Source organism: Manihot esculenta, chromosome 4 (assembly GCF_001659605.2).
Source record: "Manihot esculenta cultivar AM560-2 chromosome 4, M.esculenta_v8, whole genome shotgun sequence".
Taxonomy (NCBI): Eukaryota; Viridiplantae; Streptophyta; class Magnoliopsida; order Malpighiales; family Euphorbiaceae; genus Manihot; species Manihot esculenta.
In genome coordinates this window covers 30,384,712-30,409,862 of record NC_035164.2, presented here as the reverse complement: position 1 = coordinate 30,409,862, position 25,151 = coordinate 30,384,712, and the positions used below count along the sequence as shown (strand labels likewise).

At 31.0% G+C, this 25,151-nt stretch overlaps 3 protein-coding genes across 5 annotated transcripts; 1 reads left to right on the top strand and 2 right to left on the bottom strand.

Moving 5' to 3' along the window:
• Positions 1-9,535: 9,535 nt before the first annotated feature.
• Positions 9,536-15,246, top strand: LOC110613365 (condensin complex subunit 2). 2 transcript variants are annotated; one of them, XM_021754446.2, is made up of 13 exons: positions 9,536-9,888; positions 10,058-10,159; positions 11,277-11,394; positions 11,768-11,838; positions 11,908-11,968; positions 12,048-12,248; positions 12,359-12,654; positions 12,746-12,890; positions 12,982-13,229; positions 13,320-13,350; positions 13,573-13,712; positions 14,293-14,403; positions 14,889-15,246. In XM_021754446.2, exons 1-13 carry the CDS (start codon positions 9,628-9,630, stop codon positions 15,105-15,107), a joined length of 2,004 nt encoding a protein of 667 aa, XP_021610138.1. In that variant the 5' UTR covers positions 9,536-9,627; the 3' UTR covers positions 15,108-15,246. The 2 variants fall into 2 exon arrangements, with proteins under 2 accessions (XP_021610138.1, XP_021610137.1); XM_021754445.2 differs by having other exon boundaries at positions 9,537-9,888; positions 12,976-13,229.
• Positions 15,247-15,929: 683 nt separating this feature from the next.
• On the bottom strand, positions 15,930-18,714 carry LOC110613367. 2 transcript variants are annotated; one of them, XM_021754448.2, is made up of 3 exons: positions 18,335-18,712; positions 17,132-17,155; positions 15,930-16,555 (listed from the first exon to the last, which is right to left on the bottom strand). In XM_021754448.2, exons 1-3 carry the CDS (start codon positions 18,525-18,527, stop codon positions 16,209-16,211), a joined length of 564 nt encoding a protein of 187 aa, XP_021610140.1. In that variant the 5' UTR covers positions 18,528-18,712; the 3' UTR covers positions 15,930-16,208. The 2 variants fall into 2 exon arrangements, with proteins under 2 accessions (XP_021610140.1, XP_021610141.1); XM_021754449.2 differs by lacking the exon at positions 17,132-17,155 and having other exon boundaries at positions 18,335-18,714.
• A 1,277-nt stretch (positions 18,715-19,991) lies between these two features.
• LOC110613363 (putative wall-associated receptor kinase-like 11) lies at positions 19,992-23,952 on the bottom strand. Its single transcript, XM_021754442.2, has 3 exons — positions 23,060-23,952; positions 21,698-21,808; positions 19,992-21,182 (listed from the first exon to the last, which is right to left on the bottom strand). The coding sequence occupies exons 1-3, from the start codon at positions 23,883-23,885 to the stop codon at positions 20,014-20,016; spliced, it is 2,106 nt and encodes a 701-aa protein (XP_021610134.1). The 5' UTR covers positions 23,886-23,952; the 3' UTR covers positions 19,992-20,013.
• Between the last annotated feature and the right edge of the window lie 1,199 nt (positions 23,953-25,151).

Sequence of the window (25,151 nt, the reverse complement as noted above, 5' to 3'; positions counted from 1 at the left end):
TACAGAATTTTGAAACAGAAAATTTTACAGAGAAATGAGAAGATAGAGAAAATAGAAAGAGAGGGAGAGATTACAATTGTGCCTTCACAAGGGGAGAGGCTCTCTTTTTATAGAAGAATTCTTGGTTTTACTGTAGAGTCACAAGAAGCTTTACTGTTTATTCACGCGGCTAGCACTGTTCATGAACAGTGTTTTGTTTGCTCCTTTTTACTGTAGATGAATAGTTTGTCTGCCACCAGTCTTGTTTTACTCCGAATCTGATGATGAAGAGGATGAAGTGTCCTGCTTCTTTTTCTTTTTCTGTCCTTTCTTATCCTTCTTTGTTTTATCTTTCTTTTTCTTTATCTTGGTAGTTTTACTTTTGATTTTAATTGCTGGTAGGATGCCGTAACAGTCATCTTCATTGCTGTTGCCTGAAGAAACCAGATTTTTATCAGAGGATGACATTTCTGACGTTGTCGACTCTGAATCTGAGCTTGACTGCTTCTTTTTCCCTTTAGCTTTCTTCTTGGAGGTTTTAGCAGATGGTTTTCTTGAAGATTTTATGCTTGAGCTGGAACTGTCTGTTTTTGCCAATTCCTGTTTTACAGATTTTATTGATCCTTCAGAATCAAGCTGTTTACATATGCTTTCGCAAATGAGCTTGTACTCTTCTGGGGTTTTAGGTGCTGCAAGCAGGGCTTGGTATTGGGCTTTTTGGGCTCCAAAATTGGGCTGCTCTTGTAAAGTCAATTTACTACTATAAGAAATAGCAGGAAACTGGGCTTGTTTTAGAATAAGAGCTTTAACATGGGCTTCTGTGGTGGAATTTTTGAATGATCCCCACCACTTTATTTTATGTTTTTTAGCTATAATAGGTATATTTAGTTCAGTGATATAGGAAAAATCAAAGAACCACTGATATACCCAAGGAATAAAGAAACTCATACAAAAATATATTAGAGGAGGTATATATTTCTCACTCTGATGTGGTTTAAAATTTTGTTTAAAATACTGATATAATTGAGATACCTCTGAGGACAGAATATCATCAGATATACCTCTGAAAGTCCACCATTTAAAAAACCAATTTAGAATTCTTGTGGTGGTTTTAATGGTTTTATTATAAAAATAAATTAGCCATGAATGAGTACATGTTGGGTTTTGAATATTTAAAATGTTCTTCCATGCATCAATATAATCAAAATAATTATATGATGGGTAAAACCGATTTAAATTTTTTAATGCAATTGGTGTACTCAAACCTTTTACCGGCCAATCTGCAGGATGAAGAACTCTTTTTATTTTTAAGGAAGAATATAAAATTACATTTTTATTATTTCTATCAAAAGTATGTTTTACTTGAACTGAATCAGATTGTTCTAAAACATTCTGATAGTATTCTTGGGTTTTTAAAATATCCACTGGCCGGAAATACCAGTTTTCAGGATAATTTTTATGAATTACTTCCCATGGATTTACGTTTTCAAAACCTGTTCTAGTTCTATTTCAAACTCTGAATTTGTTTTTAAAAACCATTTATGAGTACCTCCATGGAAAGATGATTGGATTTTTGGCAAACCCACAGCCTTTAATGGATTTGATTTGTCTTTACTGTCTACCGTTTGAGACAGACTAGTTGTACCATGAACGGGTACAATCGCTTTAGAGTTTAGATTCATACCTGAGGCTTCTGAAGAGGAGGCCATTCTCTGCAGGGCTTTAATGACTTCTGGGGATTGGCTTAATTGCTCAATCCAATTTGTTAAATCTGTCTGGCTATGATCTTGGGGTTTTAATTGGGTTTTACTGATTTCATCTGAATGTTCAGACAAGGCTTTAGGAGTTGGGCTTGGGCTTCTCTCCTTATCTTTATTTTTGCTCTTCTTTCGAACCATTTTGCTTTAAAAATTCCCGTGTTAGAAAATCTAGAATATTGTTTTTAATGCCTTTAATAAATTCAATATCAAAATAAAAAATACTTAAAATTGCTTGCCATCTAGCAAAAATCTGTTTTGATGCAAGGTTTTTAACATCTTTCTTTAAAACATCTTTGGCAGCTTTACAATCAATTCTAACTAAAAATTTTTGGTTTAAAATATCAGATTGAAATTTATTTATGCAAATCACAATACTTAAAATTTCTTTTTTAATGGTAGAATAATTTGTTTGGGTAGAGTTCCAGTGCCCCGAAATAAACTGGATTATTCTTTCTTTACCATCTATTCTTTGTTTTAAAATTCCTCCATATCCTATATCCGAAGCATATGTTTCTACAATCTTAAAAGCTTCAGGGTTAGGAAGATATAGACATGGGATCTCTTTTATTAGTGTTTTTATGTGTCTTATAATATCTGTATGTTCTTGAGTCCATGATTTTGCATTTTTCTTTAATCTATCATGGAGGGGTTTTATTATTCTATTTAAATTTGGGTAAAAATCTATGACATAGTTTAAACATCCTAAAAACCTTTGTAATTGGACTTTATTAGTTATTTCATCTGGAAATTTGTTTCCAAAAACCATTGTTCTTTCAATAGGTTGGATTTTACCTTGTTCTATGTAATGGCCTAAAAACCTAATTTTAGTTTGAAACAGGTTCATTTTAGTTTTACTCAATGCTAATCAATTTCTTTTTATTATTCCACAAAACGTTTTTAAGTGTTTAAAATGTTCTTTAATATTTTGGCTAAAGATTAATACATCATCTATATAAACAATACAGAATCTTGAATAAGGATTAAAAATATCATTCATTATTCTCTGAAATTCTGAAGGTGCATTTTTTAATCCAAAAGGCATTACATTCCACTCATATTGTCCAAAAGGGACTGTGAATGCGGTTTTATATCTATCTTTAGGATGGATTTGAATCTGCCAATATCCTGATTTCATATCAAATTTACTGAAAATGTTTGCATTACATAGCCTATTTAAAAGATCTTTTTTATTTAGTATAGGATACCTAATCCATCTTAATGCTGTATTTAAAGGTTTATAATTTATAATTAATCTTGGTGTGCCCCTTTCTATTTCTGCACTTTTATTAACATAAAAAGCTGCACATGACCAAGGACTTCTTGATTTACTTATTAATTTTTTATCTTCTAATTCTTTTATTTCTTTTTTACAATGCTCTAATAATTCTGGTGCCATTTGAATTGGTCTGGCCTTAGTTGAGATTGATTTCTCATCAAATCCTTCTTCATATGGCAGATCTATAATGTTCTGTTTCCTATTCCAAAAAGTGTTAGGGTGATCTGCACATAACTCTTTTTCCATGTCATTTTTTAGATTTTCTATTTTCTTTTTTATGATTTCACTTTCTAATTGTTTTTTAATTCTAACTACGTGTACATTGCTTTTTAAATCTTTTAAATCTTCTTCTTTAGATTTTATTATTGAATTTATTTCCATTGTCCTAATGGAATGTGCTTTTATTAGATTTAAATTTTTTCTTTTTGGCTTTTCGGTAAAATCTATTTTAACCTTTTTATTTCTTATTTTAATTTCTATGCAATTTTCTTTAACTGTATAAGGTGTTATTAGGTTTATAAATGGGGTTCCTAATATCACCATATGACTTATTTGTTGTGATAATAAAAATATAGTTTTTATTTCTAAATTCTGATTTATTATTAATGCTTCTGTCTTTCCTAGTATATTTAGATTAGTTTTATTTGCAATTTTTAATCTTTCTTTTGTTTCTTGACAAAATTTTTTAGGTACTAAACTTGACTTTATAAAATTTAAATCTGCTCTTGTATCAAATAATGCTATAGTATTTATTTTAAAATCTTCTGATAGTTTAATTGTTAGTTTTACTAAATATTTTCTGGAAGTTATTTCTTGCAATAATAATATAAAATTATTATCTACTTCTTCATCTTTTAATTGGTTTATTTTACTAGGTTCTTCTTCTTCTTCTGCTTCCTCGGAAGAGGAAGATGGTTCAGAAACTAATTGATTTTCTAAAATTTTTATTTTTCTTGAATCTATCTGAAGTTGCTGCTTTAATTCTTTTAACTCAGCTTTTATTACATTGATTTCTCTTTGCAGTTCTTCTATAGTTATTTTTTCTTTAGGTTTTTTATTTTTACTTAATATCTTAGTTAAGTCATAAATTTGCTTTTCTATTTTAGGCATGATATTTTTAACCTCTTCTGATATATCAAAGCTTCTATTTAACCTTTTAAGAAATTTTTCTTTAGTATTACTATCCTCTATGCTATTTATTAATTCTAATAATGAATCTTGTTCTTTATTTAGAACATTTATGGATTGTTCTGATGAACTATTTCCTAATTCATCTATTTGATTTTCACTTTCAGTTATATCTGACTCCGAGGTTTCTGAACTTATGTATAATTCCTAGATTTTATTCGCTATTTTTTCGTCTAATTTTAACTCATTTAATTTTTTATTAAATTTACAAAATTTAGACGTATGACCTTTCTGTCCACAATTATAACATGTTAAATCTTTAAATGATTTTTTATTCTGTTTCCTATTTTCTGGGCTTTTCCTTCTATATTTTTTATGGGTTTTATAATTTTCTTTTTTATAATATTCTTCTTTACTTGGCTTTGTTATATATTTCTTTTTATAATACCTATCTTTCTTATAATATTTTCGTGGCTTAGATTTAGAGCACTGCCCATTACAACTTTTGTCTTGTATTATTCCGTAGTCAAATTGTTTATAAAAAAAATCCTAATTCTTGTTTAGTTTTATGCATTTCATATTTTAGAGTTCTTTGTAGTTTTAAATCCTGACATATCTGTAATCATTCTTTCTGAATTATACTTACTAATTGGCCATATGTTAATCTTTTATACGGTATTGGATTACCAAAATGTTGTTTTATATTATTCCTGACCTTTTCTCCTAAAAAATGAGAGAGTCCTGCTAAGAATTTTTCTTTCCAAAAATATTGGTTCGAATCTTCTCTTAGCATTAACCTTGTTAAAAATGTAGTTTTATAGTTTTGAAAATCACTTAACTTTTTACATTTTAGATTGCTTAGAAGTTCTGCATTTTTATCTTTTAAAAGGGAAGGGTCTCCTATAAAATGTAAAGAAATTGTTAGGATTAAAGTTGATATTGCATCTTGAATAGTGTCTCCAGACTCATTATATATGGGTTCTCCATCACTATCTACCTGGACAGAATTTAATATTTCTAATTGCTGCATATCTGTCAGATGATAATCCCACTATCCTTTTAGTTGTCCTGTAAAACCTGCTATAATTATTTCAGTTATTGCTCTATCTGAGGCAAAAGACTGGGTTTTATATGCATTAGCCGCCATAGTCATTTGTTGTAATAGACTTAAAATGTTATACTCAGACAATCCATCTATATTCCACTCATAAACTGTCGAAGCGTTATACTTAAACTGAGAAGTAGTATTGGGTTTCTCTATTAGTCTTAGGTCTGGTAACCTACTCACTATTTCTTTATGTGATATAGGATTTATTTCAAATCGTTTTATATCTTCTGAATCTGGCTGACTTTGCTCGATTTCTGATTCTTTATTTAATGCATTTATATTCCTAGATTGAGGGGTCTCTGGGATTACATTTTTACTAGACTCTGAGGCTTCTATTTTACTTAACTGGTCTTTTAGACTTTGCAAAAATTCATCCTTATTTGCTTTTAATTCTTTCTGGCTTGAATTAGATATTTGATATGGCTTAAAAATATGTGATTTTATTTCTTTTTTCTCTTCTATTTCTACCTCTTTTTCTTTTAAAATTTTTTCTATCTTTTTTAATTGGGTACCTATACATATTAGGCTTGCATTACTGAAGTTATTTTGTTCTATGACCTTTTTATCTGTATCATTTTCTTTAGCTATCTTGTAAGGTGCACAAATTATTTCATTTTCTCCATGTTTTATTTTACTAATTGTTTTAGGTGGAAAATCACTCTGTATTACCTTATCATTTACTATCCATTCTGGCCTTTTATCTCTTACAGTTATCAGATTTATACTTTTCTTTTTACTTAGCTTAAACCATTCAAAAAATCCTATTTCTTCTTTATTCTGACTAGTATAATTAAGGTATTCTTCTTTTAAGTTTTCAAACTTATGTTCTTTAACAATTTTATTTAACTTACTTAAATTATTTGTCTTTGTTATTTCTTTTAGAAATTTCTTTTCAATTATCTTTTTACTAAGAACATTTAATTCTCTGTTTATATTATTTATATTTTCTGTTATGGCAGATGCTGATGGTGACTCAGGCGATGAAGGTGCCATTTCAGCTTGTTGATTTAAATAGTTTTCTACTGGATTATAAACTGCTTGAGGAACTGAAGAGCTATAATCTACTCCTTTCATTCTAAGGTGCCTATCAGGAATATCTGATGTAGAAAATCTGGGTTTTACTATAGTCTGGATTACCGATTTAGGTTCATCTCTTTGTATGTAGCATGTATTACAGAAGGTAGGTTTGAAACTCTGCCTATATCTTCTGTTACTACTGAAGATGAAGATCCTGTATATCTACTACTTGCACTTCTATTAAATTTTAATGATATTTTACCGTCTTCAAACTGTTCAATTTTACTTAAACTTGTATTTGGCTTTACTTTTTCTGGTTTTGGTGGAGGAACTACTCCTTCTAATATCCATTCGTCTGGCAAGGTTATATCTTTCCATTGAATTGTTTTAGGAATTACCGTATTTGTTTTAGTCAAATCTGTCTGTAAAAATCTTGTTTCCCCTATCTTAGGCTGTAATTTATATTTAGTCCCAAAAGCCGAATTCATAGCTTTATAATGAATTTTATATATTAATGCTATAGGAATGGAACCTTGTTCCATTCTATAATTATGGGTTTTTATTTCTAACACTATGCTTTCTAAAATATTTAAATCATTTAATGAAATGGTCATATCAGGATATACTTCAAAGGATATGGGTCCTTCACTTAGACTTGTTTCTACGGATCCTAACAAAGAATCCTGAAAATTTAAAAATCTTGCGTCTCTGACTACCGCTAAAATACTAGTATTTAGTCCTTCTCTGGTTAAAGGTTTTATGCCTACTTGAATTAATCCTATATGTATATATTTATATTTTTTACTTCTATGATGGTTTAATGTTCTTGCTGATAAAAGGGTTATTTTTTCAAAAGGTTTACTTAACTGAAAATCCCTTTCTTCTGTTTTTATTACATAATCTGTTTTAAAGACATTGAACTTTGGAATTTTATAAATTTGTTCTTTATCTACTTTAGAAATTTCCCACTCATCTATTGCTTTTACAAAATCTTCTAATATTACTTCATTTTTATTTATTACTCTTTTAATTTCTGAGGATTTTGAATCATCTGATTTTACTGTACTAGCCGATTTACACATAAAATGATCCATTTTCAAATATCTTGAATTATGTTGCGGCCACTGCCTGTTATACCCTAATGACGCCTAACACTCTGGCTAAAACGGGTTCAGTTGGCATACCCAAAACATACTATTTCAAAATCTTATATATGTATTCCTTCCCAGTGTACTCAAACCTTTTACCGGCCAATCTGCAGGATGAAGAACTCTCTCTCTCTCTCTCTATATATATATATATATAATGAAATGTGTTAAGAAAGATTTTTATAAAATAAAAAATAGATAAAGAAAGTGAAGGAAAATTAAAAATTTATGTTAGGAAAGTTTGAGAGGATTGAATGTATATTAAGAAATTTTAAAATTTTACTTTTAATTTATATACTTTTACTGCTTGTTGTAGTAAAAATAGTATAATTATATGAAGTGTTTTTTTTTTCTTATTTAAATGTATGAAAGTGTTTATTTTTTAATTGGTGTTTTGGCTTAAAAAATAAGAGGAATAGAAAATGAAAATATGAGAAATCAATAGAATTTAATATTAGAGAATTATATATTTTAATAAATTAAATGTGAAGTATTTAAATATTTATAATTGGTTGAATTTTATATTTAAAAAATTAAAAAAAAAACAACAAATAAAAAATTATCAAATTATTTTATTTTTGTGTATAAAAAATGAAGGAGTTAAATATTACTCCATCCACCCTATAATTTTTATCGATTTTATTTTTTAACATATGATAAGAAATATAATTTTTTTTATTAATTTTGTAATTATATATAGGAAGATTTATAATTTAGTCCTTAATTATTATCATTATTAATAAGTCAGTTTCTGCATTTTCAGAAATCTATTAAAATATTTTTATTTTTTATCTATGTCAACAAAATAATCCTTCCGTCTATTTTTACCGTTAAAAATATAGCAAAAAATCAAATTACCTCTTCTTCTTCTTTTTATTTTTCTTTTTCTTCTTCTTTTTTTATTTTCTTTTTATTCTTCTTATTTGAGAAAGAAGATTCTTCTTCTTTTTTTTCTTCATCATCATCTTCTTTTTCTCATTTTTCTTCTTTTTTTTTTTTCTTTTTTTTTCTTCTCCTTCATCATCTTCTTGTTTTTGTTTTTTTTGTTTTTTAAGGAGGAGAAGTGACTATTTCATTAATGAAAAGAAATAATAAGGATAATGACGCTTTAATAAATATGAAAAAATATAAGAATATTTTAATAAATTTTTAAAAATGTAGGGACTGACTTATTAATAATAGTAATATCTAAAAAAAAATTTTATTTGAGAGAAAAAATAGATTTTAAAATTTTTTTTTCTCATTTTTTATTTATTTTCAATGAAAAATAAGATAGAAGGACTATTTTGTTAATAAAGAAAAAAATAAAAACGTTTTAATAGATTTCTAAAAATATAGAAATTAATTTATTAATAATAACAATACCCAAATGCTAAATTATAAATCTCTCAATATATATATATATTATAAACATATTAGATTTTAATGAATATTAAAAAATATTTTAAAATATTTTTTAAAAATAATAAAAAATTAAATAAAAATAACAATCAATTTATATATAATTATAGTCTAAAAAATAAAAGCGTACAATAATTTTAAAATAATAAAAAAATAAAAAATAAAAGCGTACAATAATTTTAAAATAATAAAAAAAATAAAAATAAAATTATGAAACCATTATATATTTAATTGTATTTTATACTAATAAAATATAAAAGGATAAAAAACTTGAGAAAAATTGTAAAATTTAATTTTAAATAAATGATATATAAAAATGAAAAAATTTAAATGTTAATAATTATTTAAATATTTAATTTTAAAATTTAAATTTTAAAATTTATAATTTAAAGAAGAGCAATATAAATATTTTCTCACTAATAATGAATTTTAAAATTTATAATTTAAAGAAGAGCAATATAAATATTTTCTCACTAATAATGGGACGAATGGATGGAAAAAATGTAGAAATCATCCGTTAATTATATCGTAGCTAAAAAACTCACGGAGGAATGGACTGAAAAATTTAGAAACTGATCTCTTAATTATATTATAACTAAAAAACTAAAGGATAATTTTCCAAATAACCGAAAATCATCGAACTCTAGTCAGCCGAAAAAGGTAACCATGTCTCAATGTGACACGTCAACCAAAATTCAAAACACTGGTTGGAGGGAACAAAAACCAAAAGAGAACTGGGTGGACGCCTAGTCTTACCTCCCCGCAGGAGAACCATCCCTCCCTCTCGATCTGTCTCTATTCCACGGGAAAATGGAGCAAATCCTAAGCCCTAACCCTTCTCTCAAGCAGAGGCTCCCCAGGATTCAATCCCCTACTACTCCTTTCTTCTTGGGCTCCAACGACGATAAGCTCGAGCGGGCTCAGGCCAGGGCCGCCCGCGCTGCCGCTATCCGCCGCAAGCCCATTTCCGCTCTTGCTTCTCCGCATCCTGGCCAAAATTCCGATCCCTGCCTCGACAAGCAGCAGATTCTCGACCTCTTCCAAAATTGTATAAAGCTTGCCAGCGAAAATGTCCGTTTAGCTCCTGTTCCCGGCTCCCTTCTACTCTTTTATGTTTCTGATAATCTCTTTGTACAAGCCTTCTTAGTGGTTTAGCAAGTTGGTTTGAGTCTCTTTAAATTCGTAGGTTATGTGATATGGGATTTGGTTTTGAATTTTTGTTATTTTGTTAATTGTGCAGAAAATAAATCAGAAGAACACATGGGAACTGAATTTGATAGACCATCTTTGCGAGATTATCAAGGTTGAAGAAGAGGAGGATGTGGAGACCAATTTTCAAAAGGTATTCATTTTTTTTCTATTATTCAATTTTTTTTTTTGCTACGGCTAATTTATTAGGGCTGACACTTACAGATTTGGAACTTGAACTTCCATTGTTATAAATTTTGAATGGAATCATTTTTGCATTTTGCGACTATTAATGTATATTAAAGACAGTCGAATGACATTTAGGTCTTGTTTTGATTGGGGGTAACTTAACGGGAAGTACCAAAATTTTGTTTGATTGGTTGTCAATATTTCCTTGACTTCGTGACCCAGTTAAGTTACTTACCGGAAGCCAGGAAGTAACCCTTTCGAACGAAGCCTTAGATTAGGAGTTTGGAGAATGGACCTACTAATAATTGTACTGTTTTTTTTTTATCGGAAAAAAATTGTACTGCTAAATTAACCTTATATGCGCTTTTGGCGTTCTGTCAAATTTCAAGTGATTGAATATATAGATAGTAAAATTATCTATGTCCTGAAGTGCTGACAACACTGCTTACTTCTAAAGAAGCTTGAAACTCCACACGATAACAGAGAACCCGTCAGTCTAAAAGTTTCACCTAATGTTGTGTGGCTTCAGCAGTTCTTGTCACAAGTTGGCTGAGACCAACTGTTGATGCTGATGTACTCATCCATGATTAATTGATTTTTTTTTTCATTTATCTAAAATGAAAAACAAAAATGCTGATGCACGTAATTAATTGAAATTGCGTGCTAGTTGTGTTTCAAGTCAGCTGTTTGGTGATGGCTATAAATGGCTTTTAACCTGACAAACTCCATTGTGGTAGCCAACCTCAAAAATAGTGTTATCCCCCTTTCTCTCCCCGAGTGAATAGTCCATTTTTTCCCTGCCATGCACAAATCTTCAATGAAGCATAACTTTTCATGGATACCTTCTAAATGGATTATTCTAATTATTTGCATGTCTGGAAGTCAATGATGGAGCATGCTTTATATTCATTGCAAGTAAAAGTTGCATGTTAATATATAATGTCAATTGCTAAACACTGAAGATATGATGAATACGTTTGCAAACATGTAATTTGAATTTCAATCTGTTCCTGTTATACCATGTGCATCCTTTCAGCTTTCACTAAATATGCATGAATATTACTTGCTTTGAATTTCTACAGGCCAGTTGCACCCTAGAAGCTGGAGTTAAAATTTACTCATTAAGGGTGGATTCAGTGCATTCAGAAGCTTACAAGGTCCTTGGTGGGATTAATAGAGCAGGTCAAGAAAATGAACAAGGTTAGGTTTATTAGCCTGTAAAACTTGGCTTTTATTTCTCTTTTCCTTTTTTTCCCTTTTGGATGGAGGTAGGGTTTTCTCAGCATCTTACAGGAAGTTAACTTTTGAGGAGAAACCGTTAGCTTGGCAGAATTGATGAATTTAGGAAAAAGGCATTTAATTTAGTTTCATATTAGTGGGCTGCATGAAATGTCACGATTTGTTGAAATTATTTATGCATTCATAAGTTTTCTTGTTTGAGTATTGTGGGTTTGTAAGTGTACTTTTCTGAAGTTTGTAAGCTATCTTTTAAGCTGCAAAAGCATAGCATCAAATTGCATTTGTTTTGTTCCCTTTCTATATTATATTTCTCAACGTCGTGTTGTCATATCAGATGCTACCACGGACACTAGCAACATTGATGATGCACAAGAAGGCCATTTCAAAAAAGAGATAGAAAGAAAGGTAAACTGTTTTGTGATTTATCAACTGCAGTCTGATAAAAATAAAAACTAACTGAAGTCATGCATGCAGATTTCACCTTTGTCAACACTGGAATCATCTTTTGAGGCTCTTAATGTGAAGAAGTTTGATGGTGATTGCATCATATGCCATCTCTGATTCTTATATGAAATTTAAATGCATTTAATAATGAAATTTGATTTGCTGTTCAGTGGCATTTGCTGTGGATCCACTGTATCATCAGACATCTGCACAATTTGATGAAGGTGGAGCTAAGGGTCTTCTATTGAATAATCTTGGAGTCTTTGGTGGGTGTCAAGTGCTCTTTGACTCACAGGAGATACCAGGGAAGTTCACACCATGTGAAAATCAACATGAAAGACAAGATACAATTGATATTTCCTTTGCTAGAGGTGTGACATATTTGCTCTTGTAATGCATAGAATTTCTGCTGCTGTTGCATTGTCTTATGTTCAAAATTTTAATTCAGATTCATTAACTGAGCCTCTTATTTTATTTCCAGATTTCATTGAACAGATGGTATTGAATATGCAAAGAAAGGATGAAATTTCTCCAACTCTGCGAAGCATAGTCAACCAATTTGATGAAGATAATAAAAGGCCATTGGACACTTTTCCTTCTCTCCATAAGTCGGGTCAGCAGGTTGAGAAAGATGAGGAAACTCATAATGAAGAAGTTGATTTTGATGATAATGCATTTGGGGGTTGCGATAACTGGGCTTTTGAACACAATGAGCAAAACAGTGTTGTTGATGATGACCATGTTGGTGCAGATGCATCTTTGCCAAGTTTTCATGAGGTTTATGCCATAGAATATACTTCTATAGTTTTCATGAATCATGAATAACTTGGTGAAGTTGCTGTTGACAATTTATGATCAAATCTTGCAGGAAAATGGACTTTTTTCCTTCCACAGCTCTGATACAGATGACAGATTCGAGGAAGTTGATGGATACTTGTTTCTTAGTTTGGGATTCACCTCAAAAAGAAATGCATGGGCAGGTCCTGATCATTGGAAGTATCAGAAAGCTAAAGGTAGGTTTAGGATAGTGCATCCCAAATGCTTCTGTTTTGAACCAGTAGACCGTTTTCAAGGAATTATTATGAAGCTGTTTTTTAGTTTCAGAGGATCATTCTACTATTGAAAAGGAATCATCAAACACGAAGAAATCCAAGACTAAGAAGCAAGCAGAACCTGATATTGACTTCACAAAAGCCATTGATGAAGAGATGCCTGATTTGTTTGCTCCTCCTAAAAATCCCAAGTCATTACTTTTGCCTGCAAATAGAGCACCTTGCAACACAACATTGCCCGAAGATTGCCACTATCAACCAGAGGACCTTGTTAAATTATTTCTTCTGCCTAATATAATGGTAATTGTAGCTAAACAATTATGGGATTGTTTGCCATTGACTTGGCATTTATTTATTTTATCATTAATAAAGGAATTGTTCTGGTTGTAGTGCCTTGGGAAGAGAGGGAAAAGGTGCCCTGGTAAGTTATTTGTTTATTCATTGTATTTTTTACCTGATAGAAAAGTTTTTCTTTAATATCTCAGTAGTCATGATTCTCATTAACATATAGCTATAATCAGCTATTGGCTGACAGCTATTTTTTGCAGTTTTAGTTTCTCATTAACATATAGCTATATATTCAGATGTCATGATTCATGAATGCCAATATCTATACATTAATTCATAGCGACTTAATTTTCAGATGAATTTAGACAGCAGTCAGATGACTATGGAGAGTTGCCATCCTGGGATGATGGAAATGTTTTTGGTGGCGAATATGATGATGGAAATGCTTATAGTGATGTGGAAGATCCCAACACACTTGTTTCTCAGCCTCGCCAGGTTGGTTTAATATTTAATTCTGTTCTGTCTCCAATTCTGTATTTGCATCCACCGATTTTGAAGTTAGAGGTTAGACGTATATTAATCAATATGACCTTGGATTCTGCCTTCAACTTGAAGAGACAGCTCAGACAGGGATTTGTATGGTTACCCTTTGTTTTGCTAAATATATATGCCTGGCTAACAATTTCTGTATTTTCTAACGTCCGTGTACTACACAGGAATTAATCTATAGGTAACATTTCCCTATTCAAAGAGACAAACCAATTTGCAATTGGTATTCAATGTTATAACCAAACGCCAAATAATGTTTTTTTTTTCTAAAGAAAACGTTCGATCAGAATTTTTTCTTTCTTGTCATTTGATGAGTTATATAATATAGATAGTTTTCCTTTGTTTAAATTTCAAGCCTCTGAAAATGGGTTGAAATTTTAGAGTCACTATTATACAAAAATACATCTTGTTTTTAAGCCACGTTTTACTCAATTAAAAAATTCAGGGGCTTGAAATTTAAGGTTTGTATTTCATAAACACGACATCTTGTATTTATGTTATGTTTTCCTCAATTAAAAAAATTCAGGTAAATAAAGTTGAAGTCCAGTATGACAAGGCTTCTAAGCAAGTCGATGTCCAGATACTGAAGGAAACTCTTTGGCACCATATGCAAGAGTCTCGCGAGAAGTCTACTCAGGTATTCTAATCATGTTTGTTTTTTGCTAACATCTTTTACTATAAACGCTAATCTTTTTGTAGTGATGATATAAGGTCAGCGACATGGGTATAATCTGATTAGATTTGGAAATTCAATAGAATCAAACTAATCCCTGCAAAAATCCAAAAAAGAAAAAAGAAAAAAGAAAAAAAAGAAAATGATTCTATTGCATTAACGCACAGTTTGGGTTAACATCATAATATACTTAACCAAAGAGTTGAAACTTAACACTTTTCTACCTATAGAATAATGATATGAACTCGATAATTAATTATTTTTATCACATTTGGGTTAATATGATAATACTAGGAGCATGATAAATCAAATCTAATATCCTGTAATAATTTTGGGGGCTGTGAAGGAAATTTGGGGGCTGAATTTTACATGTAATGATAATTTAATAATTTTTCATGTTTGCCATTGTGGAAAATAATTTGACTTGATAATTTTGCTTTTGTGAGAAGCATCAAGAAGAGGCAGTATCTTTCAGGAAAATCTTGTCTGTGTTTCCAAGTGACTGCAGAGCAGCAGCAAGTATCAGTGAAATTTCTCCTCATCTGTGCTTCATATGCCTATTACATTTGGCTAATGAGCATGGGTTGACCATCCATGGATGTGGCAGCTTGGATGATCTAAGGATACATTTTCCTACTAATGATTCACATGTTGATCAAGTGGTCTAAAGATTCAAGTGCTTTTACTCCTTTTTCTGCATTTATTTGGAAAAAGGAAAATGGTGATCGTTGCCTTGTTCAAGATTGTAAATCTCAAAAAGCTTGTCATTTTGTCATATCAGAGTTGCTATATTAACTGTGATTTTACTAGGTAAAACTTATTTTGTCAATAATTATCATTACATGAATGGTCAAAATCTAATCTAATGATAAAATAAATAAAAATTAAAAGTTAAAAATTTTGTAGAATTGATATTTTTAATAAATTCTTGTAAAATTAACAGTTTTAAATAAATTTAAATAATGCACTACCCTAACAGATTAAGAGGGTATAGCTTAGTTTATAAATATTAGCTTATAATTATTAAATGCTTATAAATTATTTAAAGGTGATAAGTATCTAAAATTTTAAATAATTATGTGTTTAGTTGCTAATAAGTAGTTGAATGTTTAGTAATAAGTAGCTTATTAATATACTTATTATCAAATTACTAAATATTTTTAAAAGGGTATATGGGGAATTTAAAAATTAAATGAGGGATATGGTAACTTGTTTGATCAAATTATTGAGTTTAGAGCTTATAAGTGCCAAAATAAAATGTTATATTAAGAGATTGAAAAACATGTTCACTTTACATGGATAAGAAAAAGAAAAACCTAGAACTTGATTTTCTAAAAGTTTTTTGAGATAAACATTTCCTTTCTTGTTCTTTTCAATACTGCCATCATCCAAATATTTCTATTTCTTTTTTTTTTTGGCTTCAACAATAATAAAAAGCAAAAGAAGGGTATTCCGTGTACAACTTCAGTACTTGTCTTGCAAGCATATCCTGTTTGTTCTGACTAAAATAAATCACTTTCTATTTCCAGAGTTTACACGAGGAACATCTGTAAAAATTTGTAGCAAATCACAGAAAATTTGGCCTTGTAACACAGTTCTTCAGAAGGCATCTAACAGCAAAGTGTCTTATCTTCAATGCTAAATTGAGAGGTAAATCAGATTTATATGATGCTGACTTCGTTAGGATATCTGTGAGCTTTCATCATAACTACCATTGTGTAGAACCATAGCCGCGTCATTACATTTTTGTATGGCACGTAATTAGTATACTACATGGACTCCACATTTCCCTGAGACTGAGCATGAGACCTGGCAGTCCCTTCTTTCCATCCTCTCTGACGAGCTCTTGACTCCCACATTGATGTCATTTTCTTTTGTGCAGCTAATGCAGTCTCAGCTTTCTCCCTAGCTTCTTCACAGGTTTCCATCCCTGAATTGCATTTGTCTGCTTCCTTTTGATACTGGGATGTCATCTTCTTAGCCTCAAGCAGAGCCATGTCAGCATGCCGCTGATTCTCTAAAGCTTCAGCTTCCCGTAGCTTCAGTTCCTCTGTCAGTAGCTCTGCAAAGTTCTTTTCTATATCCTTACTCACCTCTGGATCATGCTTTGCACAATCTGCACAACAGTGTCAACAGAATTATGAATCCTTGAATCTTGATTCCAGACTGCAACTGTGTTTATCCTTGATATCAAACCTTGAGATAAACACATTATGAAGTTTTGAAAGAGCAATTTGGAAAACATGATGTCAATATGAATTAATATTTGAAAGATTAAATCTACTAAAAATTGAATTGTTTAATCACAAAAAAGGATCATTAGGTGGCCTGGAATCTTAGTTCAACAAACTAAATTGAATATGTAGTGTTCAGATATTCCCATCCCAATTAGGGAGGGGAATATGCAAAATTATGTCCTTTGCGACCACCATGTAGCTATGACAAGGGATTCTAGCTGTAATTACAGAGTATACAAAGTTGCTCCATAAATTTATGCCTCAGTTTGAGAGAGACTAATGTAATTTTCCTCAGATAAAATGACTTGCAATAGTAACTGAGAACATGCTATTTACTGCAAAGAAAGGGTAATCGTGTTTCCTTATTTCTATTTTGATGCATGTGCATATAGGTTCAAAGAAAAGGTAAATACTTTCATTCAGTTTCCAGTCAAGCAAATGAAAAGAAAACTAACCAGCAAAGGAAGCATTTCTCAATCCTGCATTAGAACAAAGGAGAACTTTCAGCATATGCATGATTGACTATCAAACAAATTGAACATGCGTGCAAAGCTTAGAAATCAAGTAAACTGGTCAAGAAAGTAACATGCACAGTAAACATTCAAGTGTCAAGGACATTCAGTGAACAGGTTACACAGATGTAGCTCCCACAATACGAATTTACATTCAGAGCCTATTCAAAACAAGCATACATGCACCTTTATATACTCAAATAAGAATCCGTATTTCCAGCACCACAAGATCAGCATCAATAAGAAGACATTTTGTCTTCTTATATACAAAAACCAATTGGCTCAAAATGGGTGATTTCAAAGGTTCAATGCTTCACATATTATTACCAAAGAAGGAAGCACCATGGCATTCATGTACTCTACCAGGATATTACAGCTTAATGCAGACAAAACATTCAAAAAGACAGTAAAGCACATGAAGATGTGAATTATCATATCAATGTCTGAGGCATGCAGTTGATGAATACATCAATTGTTCAAAAATTTACTACATTCGCAACCCTCTCTATACTTAGAGCAAAATTTAAAGGGCATACACCATACTGAGATTCTTAGGAACTGTCAATGAAGGAATCAGAAAAGGCATCTACCAATTACCATGGACAAATAAACTATTTTAGCCATTTTCCAGGGCGCTTAAACCATTCATAGGAACTTCAGGAAACCACACAAGGAAACTTGCACCAAAACAGAAGATGGCAATGTCCTGCAGAAGTCTAACTATCGTTTCTACTGATAACAATTGCCAAACCACCCACTATATTCCAGAGCTTCAAATAGTTTGATCCCCCAAATCAAGCCATCATACACTACCAACTGCGCATGTATTTAACATATCTAGCAAGGATCTTGAATTCAACCAAGACACGGTGCCCATGTATCAACAATTCTCCTCAGCACCATATATATTCTAGACTTGTCTAAAAATCCTGATTTTCCATTTGCCATTTGGAATGGAAAATAATGAACGAATCCAACACTTGTAATTGCGAAGGGAAATCGGGACAACAATACAAGTAATTGCGAAATTTTATATGGTAATCAGATTAAATGAAAGAAGCAAAAAAGAAAACAGACAGGATCTAGGCAGATCTATAATGGAAAGAAACAAAACGATTAAGAATCAGTGTTTTATAAAGGAACGACCTTGAGGAATGGAGAGAAGAGGCTGAAAAGAGCAATCACAATCACAAGGAGAGCAAGTGAAGGAAGAGTGGCTGACGGCAGCTAAAGCCTCCTTGAAGTGCCAATAGAGAGGCGGACCCAGTATGTAGCCCGCCAAGCAAAGACCCACGATCCCCAGAGCCACCTTGACCACCGCCGCTTGGTTCATGGCCATAAACGAAGACGCTTGGTTTTTCACAGGAAACTTATATTTTCCTTTAAAAATCTTAAAGGAGTAGTGTGATACTGTAATGGAGCTTTAGCCTACACAGGAGAAGAAGGTAGAAGATGAAGATTTGGGTGTGCTGACAACCGGAGACGCGGATCACGGCCGTGGAATTTTTTAGCTTGAAAAGCATTTTAAAAATAAATAAAAATAAACTAACAAAAAGTGCCCAATCACGGTCCCACACACTCCTAGTAGTCGGTTCGGTTTTCATTTTAAAAAATTTCAGCTTTCAGTTAAAATTCGTTTTGTTCACTAATAAAATAAAATTGAATTAATTAATTAATAATATTATATTATTTTTATAATATAAAAATTAAATTAAAATATTTTAATTAAATTTTATAGTATATTATTTTCGAAAATACTTTTACAAATTTACTGAATTAAAATTTAAATTAAACAAATTAATAAATTTTGAATAATAGATAATATATATATAACAAATAGTACTTTCGATCCAAGTTTTATTATGTGATTCTTTTATAATTCGATATTTTATTATTTTTAAATCTAACACAATTTGCGTCAAGTCACTATCGATGAAAAAAAACATGTTGTACGTCCCTATTAAGAGCTCCAAGATATTCCAATCGTCACTTATGATTTTTGTATGGTAAAAATATTTTTCGCATACAATCCAATTAATTTTCAAAATATGCTGACCTATTTGGCAGATTTATGGCGGTAATTCTCGGACAGTTAATGTATTGAAAGATTTTGTTCCTAATTACAAGTTGAACATTTTATTTTTGATTGAAACAAAAATTTTTAGTTCTCGTATAAAATTTTTTTATAATTTTTTACATTTTGATGGTTGTTTATCCGTCAATAGATTGGAAGGAGGCTTTTCATTAACGTGAAAGAGTCGTGAGTCTGTTTCTGTGGTTGACGTTTCTTCAAATTTTATTGATTCGATTGTTTCGGAAAATAATATTCAATGGAGGTTTACTAGGTATTATGAGTTTTCAGAATCACAACGACGACGTTAATTTTGAAACCTTATTCGAGTTTTATCTCGTAGAAACTCTCTTTCGTGGTTTTATTCGGAAAACTTTAATAATTTATGCTCCAGATATGAGAAAGGAGGAGCAGGGGTTTAGACAGGCATCCTGAGGAGTATTTTTATCAAATTATTTTATACACGGATTTAAACAAGCACTTGAGGAGCATATTTGCCAAATTATCTTATAAATGGATTTGATTTTGAATGATTGTAAATCTTTGTTAGACTCTAATATTTCTGTTAGATGGATTCGTCATAATATTACTGCTTATATTTTGATTAGAGAATCTATTTAACATAATTGTCTCTCTATTTAGAATGATATCGTTTTTATTTAATAAAGCTTTATTAATACAATACATAGTTTCAATAAATAGTTTTGCATTAAGAGGTAAGAGTTGCAACAAGAAATGCAATCCATTCTTAATCTCACCAAGTTTGGTTACAAACCAACTCCTCCGTTTCCATGTCTATGGAAAAAACACCAAAACTACTACTGGAGCTACTGGATTGAATTGAAATTCTTTCTGTACTATTTTGTTGAACATTAAAACTCTTCTGAAAAATTCGAATCCCCTCTAACTCTAACGTCACTTCTTTCATTGTTGGCCGTTTCTTCCCATTCAAGTTCAAGCATCTTTTTGCAAGATTAGCAACTATCATAATCTCTTCTTTAACATTATCATCGGCTATCGTAATCCGAGGATCAATTATGTTAAACAATTGATCTTTCTCCATCGAAAAAATGAAATGTGCAGCTAACCCAATTCCTCCTCCTGACTTTGTCTCAGAAATTGGTTTTTTTCCCGTCAAAAGCTCGACAAGAACTACGCCAAAACTATAAACATCACTCTTTTCTGTAAACTGACTTGACTGAAAATATTCTGGATCTAAGTATCCAAAGGTTCCATGAACATTCGTAGTTACATGAGTTTGGTCAAAAGCTATGGATCTTGAAGTTCCGAAATCTGATACTTTAGCTCTGTACTTTTCATCCAAGAGAATGTTTGTGGACTTGATATCTCGATGATAAATTGGTATAGAAGCTGCTGAGTGCAAGTAAGAAAGAGCCCCTGAAACTTCTACTGCGATTCGTAGACGCATCTTCCATGACAGCTGAAACTCCACGTTTTGTTCATGGAGGTAGTGATGTAGAGTTCCATTGGGGATGAATTCATAGACAAGAAGAGGAACCTCAGTTTCCAAGCAACACCCAAGAAGCTTTACTACGTTTCTGTGATTAATCTGAGAAAGAATTACAACTTCATTGATGAATTCATCAAGTTGTGCTTCGTCTATTATCTTGGATTTTTTAACTGCTACGATTCTTCCATCCACAAGCATTCCTTTATAAACAGTACCTTGACCACCCTGACCTAATATTCTGTTGATGTTAAACTGATCTGTTGCCTTCTCCAACTCCTTTAAACTGAAGATTTCTCCCTTCTCGACATTGCCTTGACTTGAACAAAGTTCTTGATGTAATAGTAATCCTCCATTCCTTTTGAAGAATTTCTTTTTGTTTCTTCTTTTCATGCATTTTTTCAGCCACCATATCCAAATAACCAGAAGCAGTACTCCAAAGACGACACTGATCACTGCACACGTCGATCGAACATATACATATTATATATAAATATAGAGAGAGTTGATACAATTAAATCATACATATTACAGTATTTTCTAAAAAAAATAAAATTATTTTTAGATAATATTTGAGTATTTATTTAAAAAATAATATTATTTATTATTTAGAGATAAAATATGCATATTAGACCGTTGTCAAAACCATACAATTTTGATAAAATCTTTAATTTTATATAAATCTTATTTAATGTGAGATCTCGAATTATCAACTCATAAAATACGCTCTAATATAATAATATAATAATAGATGTGATATAATTATTATATTATTATTATTATTTATGTTATGTTAATTAAGTATACTACTCCTATGTGATAATATTATATTCTATAAAAGATTTTAAATCGAGTAATAACCTTCTATCATTCTTTTATTTTCTTTTTCATCTTTTTAAGTAAAAAAAATATGGCATGCAATGTTCAGGTTTGAAATATTATCTAAAAGTGTAATAGTTCTTGTGCTTACCTAAAATGATAATCCAATGTTTACGGTCTTGACATTTGTGTGAGCCCGGCGTATTCAAGCATGTCCCACGGCAACCTTTCCTTACTTTTGGGTCTTGGCATTCATCAATGTCTGGAAAAGGAAAATCAAAATGAATACATCAACCCTTCATTAATTAATCAAAATGGATAATATATAAAGTTGGCAAATATCTCTAGCCATTTCCTGTATAGCCTCTCAGAAAATCCGACTTTTGTAATTTTAATTGCTTTCCTCTCCCCCTCAAAGCAGGAAAATGATTTGCATGGCCTAGTAATTGTCTCCTTTTAGCTTCCTCTCTGCGACCGCTGTGGATGTTTTGCGAGTCGTTTGTGTTTTTCCTTTTTTTTTTTTACTTTCTTTGGTATGGTTTTCACAAATTTGAGCTAAAAAGGCAAGGGATCTCTATCGATTTGATAGATGTACCTAATTCAGTCTATAAAGGAACCATTATTTTCTCTATCAAGAGGAGTATTACATGTGTTCAATGAGTATATATGTCCCAAAGTGAAATTCTCTATGCCGGAATTCGCAACACCTCAAAACTATAGAAATCAAGTTGATACGCCGAGCTCTCCTCATCACGTCCTGGAGAAGAATGTTTCTGGAATACAAGTAAGAGATTTGCTCTAGATGATATTTCTTTCGTATTGCTTGAGTTTGGCCCGACTACTTCTGAAGAAAATTATCTGGGGTGGGTGTGGCTATGTCCCAACAGCGGTGGCAGTTTGAAAGGGAGTCAGAAGCGGCAGATACTGCAACACATGGTTTTACTTATAGATTTCCTAAGATGAGAGTGATTTGGTTGTTGTTGGGAGATTTTAGTTTGATAAGGTTGAGCTAGACCATTTTTCAAGCTTGTATTTATTACTTTCTAATATACTCTTTACCTAATTGAACCATGTTAATGTAATTCATGTGAATATTGAAAAGAAAAACATATATTATAAGAAAAATAAAAAATAATAATAAAATTTATCAATAAAATTATAAAAAAATAATTGATAAAATAAATTATTGATTGACCATTTAAAATATTTATAATTAGATTATAATCGATTACTGAGGAAATATTATAACTATATTTATATTTTTAAGCATTAAGTTTATTTATAAACATGTTTAATATTATTTATATTTAAATAACTGCAAATCATATATATCATAATTCATATATAAAGTTAACTGACAACTCACATGGATGAGTGAAAAAGAACAAAAGAATATCCATCTTTGCCTGGCTAGTATTAGAGGAGACTCATCAAAATTTGGGGTGGGACATGGATTTCCAGTCATGGCATGTTAAAGTTGGGTTCTAAAACAAAAGGTGACTTTGATAATTACCTTGGCATCCATCCCGAAGATAAGGATTCCCTGCGTAGCCATGCTTGCAGACCAGGCGAAACGAAGTCCCACCACCATCAATTATGGCCTTGGTCCTTTCTCCATCTTTGTTTAACAAGCTCATTTTTCTCATCTCAATATTCCACTTGAGAATAACTGGAACATAGTCCCTGTCTCGTACCATTTCATAAGGATCTTCTTCTTCCCTGGACCAAATCCATTCATTTTCAACCATAAACCCTCGCTTGCATCTCTCTTTGCCCTTTTCACCCGCGTGATTATCATCTACAAAACTCACATTAAATTCCTGAAGTGGCCCTCGTGTCATAACCTGGTAGCAGTCCTTTCCACGGCAAGGATTCTTGTATCGTCCTACAAGGTCTGGCTCAGTAGATGTGAGTAAAAAACGGCTGTTGCAACCTAATGCGAAGTATGAATTCTTCTCATCGGAGAAGCTGAAAGGACTTCGGGTCAAAATCACCGCTCGGCCGGTTTTCCGTCCAGGACAATTGGAGGAAATTATTGGACTGCTAACACGTAAGGTGGCGTTCTTATAGTAAAGATTCAGCACCTCCATGTTGATTTTGACGAGGAAAGCTCTAGTAGAGTTGCTGGTTGCGTTTGTGCAGCAATCAATCTTGAACCAGTCGTCTAAATAACAAGATCTGGCTCCCATGCCAAAAGGGTATGGAATTTCCACATTCCCGCATCGGGATTGACAACCAGGCTTCGATATTGTTGGCTTTGCCGCTGCTGCTGCTGCTATTTCTGTGATTAGCAACCCTAGGAAAATGAGTTGAGACGAGTAGTGCAGTGAGAAAATCATTAGCTCAAAAATCGCAGAAACGATAGAAGAATCCTGAGCCTGTGTAGAGAGATTGGAATCTGTTATAATTCAGTGTTGTTCTTTTTATAACGAAGAAAGGAGCGTAATTTTTTTAAGTCAACTACGGAGAAGCTTCTAACTAGAGATCTTGAATTAAAACTCTAGTTAAAAACTAAAAATCTTATGAAATTCTAAAAAAAATATATTTCATGTAAAGAAAGTGAGGTAGGTTCAATTTTAAAAACTAAAAAATATATATTTTTAATTTTGCAATGAGTCATAAATCTAATAATTGAATCCAACGTTGGTAAAGTGGTTGCGTGTGTGAAAAAGGTGACTATATGGAATCATGCAAATCACCAGAGGTTGGTCGGCTTTTCGCCAGCCGCCAATACCCCGCCGCGTAAGCAGCAAACACGGTACTCTTATAAACTTAAAATTAAAAATATATATAACAAAAATTAAAAGATATTTTATTTAAAAAAAAACATTTATGTCTTAGAGCTGATTCATCTTTCCAGGTAAATTTTCCTGAAAACGAAGCCGCCGATGGTTCCTCTTTCCTTAAACTTTTGATGTAATACGATGTATGTTTATTTTTACGAGTTTTAATGCAATGACATTAAAGTTAAAAAAAAAAACTCTAACACGTGATTTAATTATATAATTAAATATAATTTTAATATGTCTATCACTAAAATTACTTAAAAATACCAAAAAAAAAATTTAAATTATATACACTTATAATATTCTATAATTAAAACGTGAAAATATATTAAATATGTGATTTACACATATAAAGATATTATTCTTTACTTTATTATGATTTCATTTTTATTAATCTTTAATGAAATTTCAAATCTATCCAGAAATATTAAATATAATTTCAGGTAAAATAAACTTCAATTTTTACCATAATGATTTTATTATTATGATAAACATTAATTTGACGGAAAACTTTCTTTTTCGGAGTTTAAATTAACCAATTTATTTTGAGAAAGATTTGAATTGACTTGATTAAATAGATTTTGATATAAAAGTTAAATTGCATAAAGCTATTTGTTAAAAGATAAATATTTTAGTTTAAAATTATTCGCAACCTTCAAAATAATCGAAAATCCTTTTTGTATAATGAATGGTTGATGAATAAATATTTAAATTAACCTGCAAATTCAAAATAATTAAATTTGAACCCACATAAAAAAATCAAACATTGATATTTTTTAATATTATGATATAAATTTAAATATATGTAAATAATAGTTA

Excerpts from the sequence above, each read along its gene's own strand:
- LOC110613365 (XM_021754445.2), top strand. The coding sequence starts at position 9,628 with ATGGAGCAAATCCTAAGCCCTAACCCTTCTCTCAAGCAGAGGCTCCCC. Across the intron at positions 12,655-12,745 it reads CTTTGCCAAGTTTTCATGAG|GAAAATGGACTTTTTTCCTT; the intron begins GTTTATGCCATA and ends CAAATCTTGCAG. Across the intron at positions 13,713-14,292 it reads TTGTTTCTCAGCCTCGCCAG|GTAAATAAAGTTGAAGTCCA; the intron begins GTTGGTTTAATA and ends AAAAAAATTCAG.
- LOC110613367 (XM_021754448.2), bottom strand. The coding sequence starts at position 18,527 with ATGGCCATGAACCAAGCGGCGGTGGTCAAGGTGGCTCTGGGGATCGTG. Across the intron at positions 17,156-18,334 it reads TCTTCTCTCCATTCCTCAAG|GATTGAGAAATGCTTCCTTT; the intron begins GTCGTTCCTTTA and ends GTTCTAATGCAG. Across the intron at positions 16,556-17,131 it reads GAGAAATGCTTCCTTTGCTG|ATTGTGCAAAGCATGATCCA; the intron begins GTTAGTTTTCTT and ends ACTGTTGTGCAG.
- LOC110613363 (XM_021754442.2), bottom strand. The coding sequence starts at position 23,885 with ATGATTTTCTCACTGCACTACTCGTCTCAACTCATTTTCCTAGGGTTG. Across the intron at positions 21,809-23,059 it reads TCTTCGGGATGGATGCCAAG|ACATTGATGAATGCCAAGAC; the intron begins GTAATTATCAAA and ends TTCCTTTTCCAG. Across the intron at positions 21,183-21,697 it reads ACATTGGATTATCATTTTAG|TGATCAGTGTCGTCTTTGGA; the intron begins GTAAGCACAAGA and ends CGACGTGTGCAG.